Below are 14,753 nucleotides of genomic sequence, written 5' to 3'. Positions count from 1 at the left end.
CAGAGGTCAGAAGAAAGCCGGGTCACTCTGAAGGCATGGGCATCACAGGAGGATTTTGAGGGCTGGTTAGGGGCTTGGGCAGAGGCAAGGCTGGTGCTGGGGAGTGGGGGAGGGGGGCCAGGGACGGGAGCCATGGGGGAAGGGTAGGCTTGGCTAAGAAGGAGACAGCATTCTGGGCACATTATGTCCCCCTTCCTGAAGATATTTTCTGGATAATTCTATCCCTTGTAATCTGCAGAGCCCGTGTAGGCCGGCCACCGTGGATGGAGCCATCACTGAGAGCGGAGCACAGGAAGTTTGCTCTGACAATTGGGAAGTCATCTTAGGCTTAGAGCCTCAAGGGACCCCAGCCTCGACACACCCCCTTTCTCCTCTGGGGCTGCAGAGAACAGGCAGCTCCAGCCAGGGGTGCCACAGGGTGGCTAAGGTCACAGTCACAGTCCCTGTGGCTCTGGCCAGATCTCCAACAGCAGGTCCCGAGAGCTGACTCTTGCAGGTTGACAAGTTGGGCTCTGTGTTACCCTCATGGTCCCACTCCATGACAGCCCCAACAGCTGTCCCCAGAGTGCAGGTACAGTGAAGAGAGGCTTCCACAGCTAGACCAGTCTCAGGCCATTGCTCCAGGTTTGGTGACAGCAGAGTCAAATGGGACCCCGGAGCGGCCCAGGCCGAACCCAGACTCTCAGGGTCCCCACAGGCCCCGTCCTTTCTCCCCGTGATGATGGTGTGATGCTGGCAGGTCCTGAGCACTCACCACATGCTGGGTATCGTGGCTGAGGTCCTTCTGCGCTTCCCCACAGGAGACCGCAAGCCCGGAGAGCCGGCTCACCACACCACTGAGGCACACAGTGACAGAGGGAGATGGCTCTGAGCACTGGTACCCTATCATCTGCAGGCAGATGGAGGAGCCCTGCAGGGGACTCAGCGACTCATCACAGTCCCCCACTGGGAGGACCGATGTGAAGGCCAGGCTGTGTGCCCGACCCTGAGCGAGGGACCTTGGCTGTCCCCTGCCCACCCGAAGCATCTCCCGGACAGGCCTCACTGACCCTCACCTCTGAGCGGACGCGAACAATCCCTCGAGCTTCCTCGCAGGCAGGCCCTGGCCTTCCCCCTCCCTCTTCTTCCCCCTCTTTCTGCCCAGGGGCTGCCCCGGAGGGTCGGAGGGTCGGTGGTCACACGGGACCACATCTGCGCCACTCTCCCTGCACTGGGTGCTCTCAGGATGCAGATCAGCCACCAACGTGGGAAGCAGGTACTGCGGGGTAATAGCAGCTCTCTAAATTTAGACCGGAAAAATCCCCATAGAGCTGGCAGAAATATCCTGAGCCTTCCTTGTGGCAAACCTCTCAAGCGGGAAAGTGGGGAGGGGGAAGCAAGAGCTGGGGGCTACGTGGAGGATGGGGGCAGGGCCAGGAGCTGGGGTGAGCCTGCTCCAGGGGCCGGGCTTCGTCACCCTGGAGCCACGGCCTGGGGCTCTACCCTGGCGAGGGCGGCCTGGATCCACCGTCCTCCCAGGCCCTCTCCGCAGACAGTTCTTTGCCGTGGACAGCTCTCCGGGGCCCCTGTGCACCGAAGGGCTGCCTCCTTCCTTGCTCTGGCTGGCTAGCCGGCCACGCTCCTGCCCACCCCCACCGCCACCCCAAGCCAACAATGACTGGGACCAGACTCCAGCCCCCAGGGCAGAGGCAGTCCCTTCTATGGAGGCTGCAGCCTGGCTGGGGGCCTAGACCTTGCCTCCCTATGGAGAGGAGCAGAGCAGTGCTCAGTGCCCCTTGACCCCAGAGCAGCACATACCCCAGCCAGCCTGGTGTCCTGCCTTGGTCTGGGTGCAAGGAGGCAACAGGGCCCAGGCTGGGCCACGCATTGTTGAGAGCGGAAGGGGGAAGTGGCCGATGGAAGCAGCCAGACCGATGGGAAGAGGCAGACCCCTGAGGAGCAAGTTTGGGGGTGGGGACACAGCACCCTCAGGAACCCCCCGCCCCAGCCCCGCAGGCATCTGAGCCAGGGCCATAGAATATCTTCTTTCCTGTGATGAGAAACGTACGGAGAGATGTGGCCAGAAAGGCAGATGGGCCACTCACGGAGGCCTTCCTCAGAGCAACTGGTGGAGGGGGGTCTGCAGCAGGGGAGCAACTCCCTGCAGGCTCTGGGTACCGCCAATCTCTCCAGCCATTCTGGCTCCCCTCTCTTCTGCCCCCCCCCCCATTCATCCCTCGACTTCCCTTGGACAAGCCCAGGAAGTCATCTGCTTCCCTCTCCTCCCCTTCCACAGCATGGGGGCTGGAGGGGCTCCCAGCTCTGCTCCCCCTCCTCTTCCCACTCACCTCCCTTCGCCTGTCCAGCCAATGGGCGTGGGCGTCTGGCTCTCTCCCGGTAAAAGGATTATATCATCTGTAATGTATATCCAGACAGGCGCACTGCTTCTCAGGAGGACAAGACAAGGAGAGGGAGCCTGCACAGCTGGCCGGAGGGGGTTTATAACCAGGTTATTGAACCTGAACCTGAGCCCTCCCAGAATGGGGTGTTAATGGCTCCCGAGGTCACAGCCCCTCAGAAATCAATTTGCCCTGCGGCTCTCCTCTCCCTCCCGTCTCCCTCCTGTCTCCCTCCCGTCTCCCTCCCGTCTCGCTCCCTCCCCCCACCCCGCCTGGCCCGGCTCTCACCTTTTCACCTGCAAGTGCAGATCCTGGGAGCCGCCACAGAGCCATTTGGTTCCAAATGTCTGGCCCTGGCCCTGTTGGGATCTGCCACTGGCAGGTGGGGTGCTCCAGAACAGGGTCTAGGCTGCGCTCCAGAAGGCATGGCACTGGTAGCAAGATGGGTCTAGAAGACTCTCGCTAAAGCACCTCAGATGCGGGGCCTGTGACCGAGTGGTGGGGTGGCAGAGTGATGGCAGCCTGGGGAGGCGGGGTGTTCCTGTGGGCAAGTGGCTTCAGCTGCAGACACTGCTCTCAGCGGTATGCCTCAGGTGCGGTGCGCCCAAGTGCCGGAGCCCCCCAAGTGGGAACAGGATCTCCATGCTAGGACCAGATGAGGTAGGCCTCTCCTCAAGGTTTTGCTTGCCTGGAAAGTGGCCCCGAATCAGGACCCGAGAAAGGTGTGCTTTAATACGTAGGGCTGTCCTCAGCCGAAGGCCCATCGTGCCTGGAGCACCAGAGCGGGGCCGGCGGATGGTGGCACCTCCGGGCGAAGGATCTTTCCATCCCCAACCAAGGCCCAGCTTTCTGTCCCTCCACGTTGTGTAGGGCTGGCAGCTCTTGGGGCATCCTGCAGCGTGCCTTAAGGTTCTGGTGGAATAGGGGGCGGGGGTGCAGAGGAGAGAGTAAGGCTTAGAACTGCCTGGTAAGTCCGCCAGAGATGTCTGTCAGGAACCCACAGGAGTGAGCATGTGGGCGCGGCTGCTCTGGAGACGGAGGCCCAGCTGTGCCTTGAGAACAGCCTCGACTCTAACACAATTGGCCTGGCGCTCAAGTTCTCCTCAAGAAGGTTGTGCATTTTATTCTCCAACAGGGTACAGGCCAGGCCTTGCCAGCCAAGAGAAGTCCCTGGGGGTGAAGAGACAGGCCCCATTTCCCTGAGGCCGAGCAGGCCTGTGCCTTTAGATCTCCTGGACCAGCCTGGCCATTTGTGCCATGGCATTCTTTCCTCCAGCACTGGAGAACAGAGGCGCGGTGGGAGGGCTGGGGTGCGAGCTCTGCAGGGGTGGGGGGCGGCATCATTCAATCCAAATGTTCCTCCTCCAGTGTTCAGCCCTGAGTCACTCCAGCGCAGAGTGGGGGTGGGGAGGTGGGGATCGGGTATCCAACCTTTCCCAAAAATCGTCTGAGTCAGCTCACCAAGACTTTACCGGGGGCTGACTGACTGCCTTGGGCCATGGGCACAGCCACTGCGGATCTTCCCCAAACAGGAGGACCACGAAGGGGGGGGGGGGGGGAGGGAGAAAGCCAGCCCTGTCTTTTTTGGTCTCCGTATGTTTTCATGTTTTGCCTGATAAAATGGTCCTCTTGCCACATGGCGCGGCAATTTCTCAGCAAAGGCCCCTGACTTCAGAGCAGCGGCGGAGCCCTGATGCTGAAGGGGAGGTGAAAGCACCAGCCAGCGGCTACCCCCTGGAAGGCCTGGGGGCCAGAGCAGCGAGTGGGCTATAAGGGTGCGCAACTGCTGAGGCTGGAAGGGGTCGAGGGGCAAGGCGGGTGGCAGCGGGACCCTGCTTGGGCTCACACATGGTGCACTGGAAGTGCAGCAAAGCTTGGAGGGCCCTGAGAGAGGACGGGGTCCTCCCCTCTCCCCAGCTGCCCAGACGAGGAAACTGAGGCACCAGACACATAGCCGCCCCTCTCCTCTCCTTTCCAGGAAGTGACTCAGGGGAATTCGGACAGCCGCAGGCAGGAGCCGGGCAGCCAGGCCTCCCTTGGCGGCCCCCTCGCCCATGGAGCTCCTGGCACCCCAGCTCAGCCCGCCTCCCTCTTGTCGTCCCAGCCTGGCCTCGCCACACACTGGAGGCCCTGCCAGCAGTTAGCCCAGGACAGCCCACAGCATCACGCTGCTTCTCAGCATCCTTTGCGCCACATTCCAGGGGGGACCCCAACTCGCCCATTACTCCCCCGGGAGCCCCCTGTGTGCTGCGCCCTGCCTCCTCATCCCCTCAGCGGTGAGACCGAGAACCCAGTGAGTCTCCTTGTTGACACTCAGCTGGGGCTTCTGAACCCAGTCGGGCTCTGCCACCACATCATTGGGTGACACCAGGAAGCCACTGCCTCAGTCTCTCCAGCTGTCCCATGGGAACAGCCCCCTCTGACTCCCAGCCTGGTGTAGGGTGTAAGGACAAAACGAGGTCCTTGATGGAGATGCTCATGGCCTTTGCGGCAGAGGAAAGCAAAGTGCGCCTGGTGACAAGGCCCCCTCTCGGGCCCACCGGCAACGTCCCGGCCCCACCCCTTCCAGGCACTGAGGCTCAAACGCTATTATTATTAGCCAGAATCTGATACGTGAGAATGGCAGAGGACAGGGCAGAGGGACCTGGGGGTTGGGGGGAGGGGCGGGATTTGTGGTACTGTCACCTGGACCTTATGCCCTCTCCCGTGTGGCCGTAGGAGGTGGCCCTGGGGGCCAAGCTGTGCCGGGTCCTCCATGGGCCCCTTGGCTTCCCTGGCTGGAAGGGGAAGCCAGCATAGACTCTTCGGCGCAACCCTCCCCCAGCCCAGGTCCAGCCTAGGTCAGGTCTCCCAACCCACTCCCGAGTCCTAAGCTTGAGGGGCCCCACGCAGCAAGCATCCCACAGAGGGTCGCTGGCGGGCGGAGCGGACAGTCTTGCAGGTGGGGGGAAGGCGGTCGGGGGCGGGGAAGGTGGAGGGAGACGCCGGGCAGGCCGCGGTCCCTCTCCGCTCCCTCCCTGCGCGCCGCCGGCGACATTGCCCCTCCTGGGCAGGGGGCGGAGAAGACGGCGACGGGAGGGGAGGAGGCGGCGGCGGAGGCGGGATTTGGAGTTTCCCTCCGCGGCGGCGGCGGCGGCGGCGGCGGCGGCGGCGGCGGCGGCGGCGGCGGCCCCTCGGCTTCAGGCGAGGCCGCCGCCTGAGGCTCCGGTGGCGCTCGGCGGCAGCGGCGGTGGCGCTTCCCGCCGCCTGGGCTTCGGAAACTTCCCGGCCGCGACGCGCGGAGCCGGCGCAGGAAGCCGAGCGGATCGGGGGGGTGAGCGGAGGTGAGCGGAGGTGAGCGGAGCACGCGGCTCCCCGGCACCCACCCACCCCACCCCCACCCAGCCTGGCCGCCCCCTCCGACGTGAGCTCCTCCACCCTGCACCCCAGAGTCTTGCCAGCGCGCACCCCACGGGGCCGACGCACGCGCCCCTGCGAGACCCACTCGATCCTGCCACCTCACACCCCCCGCATCCCGCCCGTGCAGCTCCCTGTCCCCTGCCACGCACATCCCCTGCCACTTGAACGCGCGCACACAAACCGCACACCGCAGACCTAGTCCCTGCAGTGTACACAGCAGCAGCCCCTAACCCACCACCCACCACTGCCCCAACTCAGGCTAGCACCCATCCCAGCCCATGCCATGCCTCAGTACACACCCAGGCGCGCGTGCGCGCACACACACACACGCACGCACGCACGATACATCCCTGCCATATCTGCACTAACATAGCTCCCCTCGCCGTGCCACCACCATCTCCGACTCCCCATATGCTCATTACAGACACCCCACCCACGATCCCAGCCCGGAGACACTGCAATCCACCTACCCTGAGTGAAGCCCCAAAACTAACTCCTGCTCCAGCAGCTGACACTCCCCACGCCCCACAGCCAGGCCCATTCTCCAGGCACACACCTCTTGCATCCCCAGCGTGCACACTCATACACCCCAACACGTATGCACACCTGCTGGATTTACACTCTCCAGCACCCTGCCCCAACGCCATCGCAAATAGCCCCCCAGCACACACATCCCTGAGTCCCTCCCACCACCACCCCCTGACACCTGGCACACGGGCTCTAGAGGCTGCAGCATTGGGTGGCATTCCTGCCAGGTGCCTCTGGCTCGCCTTTGGCGGCAGCAGCTCACCCACCGTCCTGAGGCCCCCTAGGTGCCTCGCCAAACAGACCTTGAGTCTCCCCAGCGACTGGCTTGGCCTCTTCCCTAAGAGATAAAGAAGGCACTTGGGGTGCAAGGTACCGTACTTAGAGGTCGGCGCGGGTGTGGTGGGGGAGGGGAGGAAGGGAGAGGCGGCCCAGCTGGGACCAAAGAAACGCCAGTTGCCAGGCACGCACGTAGTAGGTCGGTTCCACGAGGACAGGAGTCTGCTGCGGTCTGTGTGCCATCCGCATGTGCGGTAGGGGGGGCCGTGTGTGCATGTGTGCTGCGCGTGTCTGTGGGGTGGGGGAAAGTGCGTGACACCCTCTGAGAGGAAAAGGATCAGCACCGTCCTGGGCTCCCTCGTGCAACAATTGGTTTCATTCATTCATGACTTCTTTGTTAACAAGCATTTCTTCTTCTGCGAGCGCCGGGGCCGGGCGGAAGCCAGGCCTGCACTGGGGGCTGGGGCCAGCTTGGGGCCGGGCGCACACCCGCTCCTGCCTTGGAGGAACTCCCAGTCCAGCGAGGAGACCGACCAGGAAAAAGCAGAAAGCCATCCCCAGCGGAAAGTGGATTTGGTGGAAAAGACACTGGATTTGGCAGGGACGCTGTCGCTGGGAGTTGTGCTCCTGGCCATGTGACTGGGCCGCCACAGCCGAAATCCTGCCATTCGGCCCGGCGGGAACCGTGCATTTCGGGGTGAGGGGTGGAGGGTGAGGCGGGGCGCCGCTCTCCGGAGGCTCAGGAGACCAGAGGGCGCACGCGGCGCGCGCGGGGTCTGCGAGCTGCGGCGTCCCCGCGGCCTCCCGGGGGCACTGGCCGGGCCAGGCGGAGGCCGGGGGCGCCCGGCGGGGGCTGGAGCGTCAGGCTCAGCGCCCACCCTGCGGCGAGCGCGCGGCCTGGCTCCACCCGCCGAGTGGGCCTCCGCGAGGCCTGTGCGCGCAGCGCTGCCTCCCCCGGCCCAGCCCGCCCCGGGAGCGGGCGCGGGGCGGGGCCGGCGCTACAGGGGGCCCGAGGGCCGGCCGGCCCGGCTAGGGTCGGGGGGTGGGGGCCTTGGCTGCGCTCAACCCTGCAGTGCGGAGGTGGCAACAGGTTCCAGTTTGTCCTGCTGCTGGCGCAGCGGGCGCTGCTGGCGCCGGGCACCGAGTGCTCACTTGCGAGATTGAATACCGCCCCCCCCCACCGCCGACCGTTTTCTCCCGGTTGGTGGGCTTGCCAGCGGCGGGAGCAAGGTGCAGGGGAGCCACTCTTAAAGGCGTTGGGAGCCGCAGGCTCCGGCACAACCCCACTCCGGGGGGAGTTTCTTGGAGCCAAGCTTCCTCTCCCTTCACCGGTGCTGAAGTTGCCTACCCACCCCCCACCCCACCCACCCCCCACCCCACCCCCCGCCCCGCACCCATCATCTTCCCAGACAGACTCCCCTGGCCTCCTCCAGGGACCCCTCTCCAGAAAGCATGGCTGGGCACCTCAGGAGCCCCAAACTGCAGTTCTTAGGCATTGCAGCTTCAGGGAACTGAGGCCTGGAGCACAGAGGAAGGAGACTACAGGAAGGCTGCCCAGAGGAGGGCACCTGGGGGAGGGGTCCCTGAAAAAGGAGCAGAATCTGAACAGGCCTGGGCTGGGGGCAGGAGGACACAGCGCAGCTCCCTGAGGCCCCTGGATGAAGCCAGTAGGACTCATCCCAGAGGCCAGGCCATGGTGGGCTATAGCCAGAGAGGAGTCCCAGGCTGGCAGCGCCCCCCCTCCCCGCGCAGCCAGGGAGGGAGGGAAGGAGGGGTACACTGGAGGCCCCTTCGAGGACCTGGTTCTCTGTAACCTGTTCTCTCCCTAGTATCACTTCCCGGGTTTTCTCTGTTTACACTGCGGCTTAGGAGAGGAGTCTTCATCAGTGGCACTGAACTTGATTATCCTAAACGTTGGCCCTCCGGTGGTTTTGCGTCCTTCGTGCCTTAGTTACACATCTTGTGGTGCCCATCCTGTGTGCCTTCTTTTACTTAGTTCCTTGGGATAGATTCCCAGAAGTGGCCAGACGGTGGAGATTTCTTCCTAGCTCTGGATGCATATGACCAAGTTAATTTCCAGAGGGGCCATACACATAGAGCGACGGGCGGATTTCGCGGCATCCTTGGCAGCGCTGGGAGTACTCAATTTGAGAACATTTTGCCAGTGTAACAGGTGGGGAATGCTACCTTGTTTCTTAAATTTGCCTGCCTTCCATACCTGAGCTTGAACCTTTCCCGAAGGGTCCTGTACCCAGCTGCGTTTCTTCCCTCATGCAGTCTTTTCTGGTTCCTTGCCCATTTATCAGAGTGTTAACCTTTTGATTAATTTGTATGAGCTTTATCTTATCTGCTGTACATTTTCCTTCAACTCTGCTATTTGCTTTCAATGGGTTTTAAGCAGGGAAGGGACACATCACACCCTGCATTATCTTGTTCAGTCTCCCTGTTTATTACTGATCTATCCGGCTAAACTGGGAGTGCCGTGCAAGCAGGGACCCTGTGTATCCTGCCTGTTTGTCAACCTGTGTCCATGCAAGGTATGGAGGCCACTGGCCTTTGATGGACAACGGTCTGGTGCAGGGCAGAGCGGGGTGGGGGGGTGGTTGAGGCTGACAGGTCTCCCTGGAGGCAGCGAGCGAGGGCTTTGGAAGCTGGGACAGCAACCTGGTCAAGAGTTGGCCAATGCAAGCCCTCAGCTAGTGCAGGGAGCAGAAGGGAGAGTACAGGTGTAAGGGATCAATTTAAGTAGAAACTACCTGGCTCTTGACCAGGGGGGAGGCATATGGAGATGCCAGGGATAACTCCCGGGACAGTAACAGGGTAAGAGCAGAGCACCCCAGTTTAGGACTGGAGGCTCAGAGCTCCTGGGTGCCTTGGGTCACCGCCTGTGCGAGGGAAGCCCTGGCGGAGGGGGGGGGGCAGAAGCTGTCATCTGCCCGCCTAGCCCTTGGGCAGAGTTCGGGGCCAGAAGATAGCAGTGGGTTTCTGGTCTTGCTTCCGCCTCCCCTCCATGATTTCAACGGCATCCCACAGTAGCCTAAGGTGGTGGCTATGATGAGTCCATTGCATAGATGGGGTCACTGAAGTCGAGTCGTGGAGGACATGACGGTCCAGGGTCAACGAGGGAGTAGGGCTGGAGGCAGCTTCTGGGACAGGGGCACTGGGTTCTTAGCCCTCCCCCTCCCCCTGCCTCCAGCAGCCGACTGGCTCAGGGCAGAAGAACCGAGGCTGGGCCCCTGCTGGGCCCCTGACCTGCCCTTGGCCTCTGCCCCCGGCCCCTGTCCCGCTTGGGTGGAAGCCCCAGCTCAGCGCGCCACTTGAGGGCCCACCCGACTGCTTCGCTGGCACCCGTTGGCTCGCTGGCCCCCCTGAGCCCGCCCCCACTGCCCCGCCCCTCAAAACGGCCACTCCACGTCCAAAGGCAGCGGCTTCCAAGGTGGAAGCTGGGTCCCGCTGCCAGGAAGCGGCCTGCTTGAGAGCGGCGCGGGACTCGGCTTCCACGTGCGCGCCTGCTCTGCCACCCCACCGTCTTCCCGGGAGGCCCGGGCCCCGGGACGCCCTTACCGGGGAACGGCGCCCCGCGTCGCGCGCTGGCCTGGGCTCGGACGTCCACGCGCGGCCGCCCGCCGCCCGACCACGCTCCAGGTCTCTCTCCTCCTCTTTTCTCCTCCACCCCCCCCGGGGGGGCCACCAGGGCCGGGGCAGCTCCGAGAAGCCCGGCTGAGGCCCTTCACCTCGCGCCACCTCTACTCCCCGGGTCCGCCTCTCCCACGCGCACGTCCCCAAAGTCGGAAGCTTGAACTTGGGGAGCGATTGCAGGCAGGCCGAGCGAGAACCGCTGGAAGGGGGTGTGAACGGGAGGCGGCCGAACCCTTGGGCCGCCCCAGAAGGGGCCGGGAAAGGACCCGCGGCTCTCAGAGGGCCCGTTGGACACCCGGCCGTCCTCTTCGGGAGGCCCTCTCACTCTTCCCTTCCCGGAGCGGGCAGCAGCGCCAGGCGCCCGAGTGGCCTGCCTGGGGCGTTTTCCTTGGGGAGCCCGAGGCGCCCTTCTGCGCCTCCTCGCTGTGGGCGGTGGAGGGGTGTCTCTGCGGGCCCCTAGGCGTCCGCCTGAAAGATACGGGGCTCGGCTTCACGCCTTGGCCCCTTGGCGGCCGGGCGCGGAGGACGCGGGCTCACGCTGCGCGTCTGCCCTCTCTCCGCAGCGCCGGCGGTCCGACGTGCCAGGAGCCGCGAGCCCATGGAGGGTCTGGGCCGCTCGTGCCTGTGGCTGCGGAGGGAGCTGTCGCCCCCGCGGCCTCGGCTGCTGCTCCTGGACTGCCGAAGCCGCGAGCTCTACGAGGCGGCGCGCATTGGCGGGGCGCTGAGCGTCGCCCTGCCCGGGCTGCTGCTGCGCCGCCTGCGGCGGGGGAGCCTGTCGGTTCGCGCGCTCCTGCCCGGGCCGCCGCTGCAGCCGCCCCCGCCCGCCCCGGTGCTCCTGTACGACCAGGGCGGGGGCCGGCACCGGCGCGGGGAGGCGGAGGCCGAGGAGTGGGAGGCCGATTCGGTGCTGGGCACCCTGCTCCAGAAGCTGCGAGAGGAAGGCTACCTGGCATACTACCTACAGGGTAGGTGCGGGCGCTGGCGCTGGCGCGGGGGAACCGGCCTGGGAAGGGCCCTGGGCCCTGGGAGGCAGGGCCACACCTTCCAAGGGGATTCCCAATTCATTTGACCTTGGGCCAGCCCAGGCTTATTCGTCTAAAGTGGAGGTGAGATCCCCTCCCCTGAGCACGACCTTGGGCAAGCCCTTCACCCTTGGGAGCCCCAGTTTCTGAGTCTGGAAAATGGGGAGAATCGGGCTGACCTGCCCTGGCTTAGGGGATGCTCAGGAATGGAGTACCAAGGGCGCCTGGGTGGCTCAGGTGGTTAAGCGACTGCCTTCGGCTCGGGTCATGATCCTGGAGTCCCTGGGATCGAGTCCCGCATCGGGCTCCCTGCTCGGCAGGGAGTCTGCTTCTCCCTCTGACCCTCCCCCCTCTCATGTGCTCTCTCTCTCTCATTCTTTCTCTCAAATAAATAAATAAATAAAATCTTTAAAAAAAAAAAAAAGAATGGAGTACCAAGTACAGGCTCCCAATCGCCCCCCCCACCACCCCGTTGATGTCACCACCTCCTGCAGCTGCTCACCGGCAAAGGAGGCAGGGGCCACAGGAGGCCAAATCCCGCTCTGCAAAGGCTCTGGAACCGTGAAGGGGAAAGTGAGAGAGAAAGAGAGAAAAGTAGTGAAGGCAGAAGGAGGCAGAGATCCATCCCATCATAGTCATGGCAGGGCTGGCGGGTGGAGGGGAATAGGCTGAGACAGGCCTCTGGGCCCCTTGATGAGCCAAACACACACCCAGAGGTCCAGCGTAGGGACAGGGTTCCCAGGAACCGACAGAGCCAGCTCCCCACCTCCCCACCTCCCCATCAAAGGGGGGAGGGTCATTGGACTGTCATCCCTTGCTCCATTCTGAATGCACAGGGACGCAGAAACAAAGCAAGTGTTGGATCTCCAGGCCCCGCCCCTAGCCCAGGAAAAAAGTTATTTGTAGATGAAGGAGATGCCTGCTTCTTGGGACTTTGAATCAATCCTGATAGAATGTTACACTCTCTCCCAGGCTCCCAGCTCTTGGGGTGCTCCTGGTTGAGCTGGATGGGACATGGCCACCCAGGCAGAGAACTCACCTTTGAACCTTTCCCCTTTTTAACTGATGGCGGTTGTCCTCCCCAAGGTTGGCAGCACATCTACACTGTCCAGGCCTCAGGCCTGCCTCCGCTAGGCCCCGGGGCTGTAAGATCCTCTGTGAGGGGGCTCTGCCTACGCCCAGAATCTTGCACCCCCCCAGCAGCACAGTGGGTACTCGCTGTCTGGAGGAATAGCCACCATCACCGAGTGAGGGTGGTCGGGCTGCCCATAGTGCACCCCATGGAACGCCAGTATGGATCAGGCTGCTGACTCTTGAGTTCCCTTTGGGAACATCTGCAAGCCCCCTTGGGTGTTGGAGTTGTCTGGGGTCGGTTTACTATCCCCCTGCCAAGGGTGCTTGGCCACCCAGGTGGCCAGATCAACAGGGGACTCTCCCCTTCTCCCCTCCCAGGCGGCTTCAGCAGATTCCAGGCAGAGTGCCCCCACCTGTGTGAGACCAGCCTCAGCAGCCGTGGTGGCCCAAGCACAGCCCCGGTGCCCAGCCCAGTGGTGGGGCTGGGCGGCCTGTGCCTGGGCTCTGACTGCTCTGATGCAGAATCCGAGCCTGACCGCGACTCCATGAGCTGTGGCCTGGATTCAGAGGGTGCCACCCCGCCCCCGGCGGGGCTGCTGCCATCCTTCCCTGTCCAGATCCTGCCCAACCTCTACCTGGGCTGTGCCCGGGATTCAGCCAACGTGGACAGCTTGGCCAAGCTGGGCATCCGCTACATCCTCAACGTCACCCCCAACCTCCCTAACCTCTTCGAGAAGAACGGTGACTTTCACTACAAGCAGATCCCCATCTCAGACCACTGGAGCCAGAACTTGTCCCAGTTCTTTCCTGAGGCCATTGCGTTCATTGGTAAGTGGGCTCTGTCTCCTCCTCCCTCGACCCACCCCCACCAGGCCTGGCTCCGGGCCTCCGCCACACCCTCCGGAAGGCTCCTCCTGGGCTCAGCTACCATCCCCAGAGCCCAAACCTGGACCGGCACTTCTGGGGTCGGGCAGGGCTGGGACCAGCTCCCAGAGGCCACCAGCGAAGGCCCTAGGACTCCTCAGGCAGGACAGGGCTCCCAGGCCAAATGTGGCCAGAGCAGCGTGGCTCGGAGAGCAGGGCCGGGGCCGGGCCCGCACATCATGCTGCCTCCCACTCTGCCCTCGCCTAGATGAGGCCTTGTCCCAGAACCGCGGGGTGCTCGTTCACTGCCTGGCCGGCGTCAGCCGCTCTGTCACCGTCACCGTGGCCTACCTCATGCAGAAGCGCCACCTCTCACTCAACGATGCCTATGACCTGGTCAAGCGGAAGAAGTCTAACATCTCACCCAACTTCAACTTCATGGGGCAACTGCTGGACTTCGAGCGTAGCCTTCGGCTGGAGGAGAGGCGCACCCGGGAGCGCAGTAGCGGGGGGCAGGAGTCCGCGGCCTCTGACCCACCCTCCTTCTTCACCACCCCCACCAGCGATGGTGTCTTCGAGCTGGATCCCACATAGGCGCCCCCCCCCCGTTCCAGCCCCCAGTGGGTGCCCCTGACCACCCATGTGCTGGGGGGAGGTGGGAGGGGGCTCAGCCGGAAGCAGGGCGGGAGGGGGGGGAGAGCGCAATACCTCAGGGGAGGGCTGTTGGGAAGAGGCCGGAGCCAGGAGCCCCTCCCGAGCGGCCACACGGGGAAAGACCTGTCCTACCCACTTGAAACATCCGCGGGAATCCTATTAAATGTGCCTATAAGCCGGGCCCAGGGCCACCAGCCTGACCCGCGCCGCTTGCGGGCGGAACCACGCTCCAGAACCTGCCTCTTCTGTGACTGTTACTTTTTCCTTTGGGGGGAAGGCGGGGGGGGGGGGAATTCCCATTCCAAGGGACCATTCCAGGTGGCTGCCCGTTCCTGGGCCTCGAGCCTCCCTGTAGCTTTTCCCTTCAGAAGGGTGTGTGCCTGTTCTGGGGACCCGCTCCCAGTCCCACCCCTGTCCCCAAATGGCTGCTTCTGGGGAGGGGTTCACCACCAGTCAGTCGCCTCTTGGGGCTGAAGGCCTCCCCGGGGATGTGCGCTTGGAGGCGAACTGGCTGCCCAGCATCAATGTGGACAGCCCGTCTCTGGGTGGCTCCTGGCTGGGCAGCGCCACAGGGGAGGGTGCTGGCCCGGGAGCTGCCGAGCGGGTTCCCGGCCACACATCTGGCGCCCTGTTTATCCACTTGACATTTGAAAAGATGCTTTTTTTTCCTCTTCCCCCAGATGTCTTAACGGGATCACTGGGGCTCTTTGTGACTGAGGGTGGCCAAAGTGCTGCCCGGGGAGATGGGGGTCTCAGAGCAAGAGCTGGGGGCGGGGAGGGGGAAGAAGGCCTGGATTTTGCTGCTGCGGGTCTCACATAGCCACGGTTGGGCGGGGAGGCAGGGAAGGGGCCAAGTTGCATATACAGAGTCATTCATTGCAGGGCGGTGGGCGGCGTGCATGCACGTGTGTGTGTGTGT

At 63.7% G+C, this 14,753-nt stretch overlaps 1 protein-coding gene across 1 annotated transcript; it reads left to right on the top strand.

Moving 5' to 3' along the window:
* Window positions 1-5,589: 5,589 nt before the first annotated feature.
* DUSP9 (dual specificity phosphatase 9) lies at window positions 5,590-14,115 on the top strand. The gene is made up of 5 exons (XM_027608926.2): window positions 5,590-5,711; window positions 8,578-8,754; window positions 10,784-11,185; window positions 12,695-13,144; window positions 13,449-14,115. The coding sequence occupies exons 3-5, from the start codon at window positions 10,819-10,821 to the stop codon at window positions 13,772-13,774; spliced, it is 1,143 nt and encodes a 380-aa protein (XP_027464727.1). The 5' UTR covers window positions 5,590-5,711; window positions 8,578-8,754; window positions 10,784-10,818; the 3' UTR covers window positions 13,775-14,115.
* Window positions 14,116-14,753: the final 638 nt, after the last annotated feature.

Source organism: Zalophus californianus, chromosome X (assembly GCF_009762305.2).
Source record: "Zalophus californianus isolate mZalCal1 chromosome X, mZalCal1.pri.v2, whole genome shotgun sequence".
Classification (NCBI taxonomy): Eukaryota; Metazoa; Chordata; class Mammalia; order Carnivora; family Otariidae; genus Zalophus; species Zalophus californianus.
The sequence above is the reverse complement of the archived record's forward strand: the minus strand, read 5'-3'. Positions and strand labels throughout refer to the sequence as shown.

Bases quoted from the DNA above. Each gene is read 5' to 3' on its own strand.
- DUSP9 (XM_027608926.2), top strand. From the start codon at position 10,819: ATGGAGGGTCTGGGCCGCTCGTGCCTGTGGCTGCGGAGGGAGCTGTCG. The intron at 11,186-12,694 runs GTAGGTGCGGGC...CTCCCCTCCCAG, and splicing joins CCTGGCATACTACCTACAGG to GCGGCTTCAGCAGATTCCAG. The intron at 13,145-13,448 runs GTAAGTGGGCTC...GCCCTCGCCTAG, and splicing joins TGAGGCCATTGCGTTCATTG to ATGAGGCCTTGTCCCAGAAC.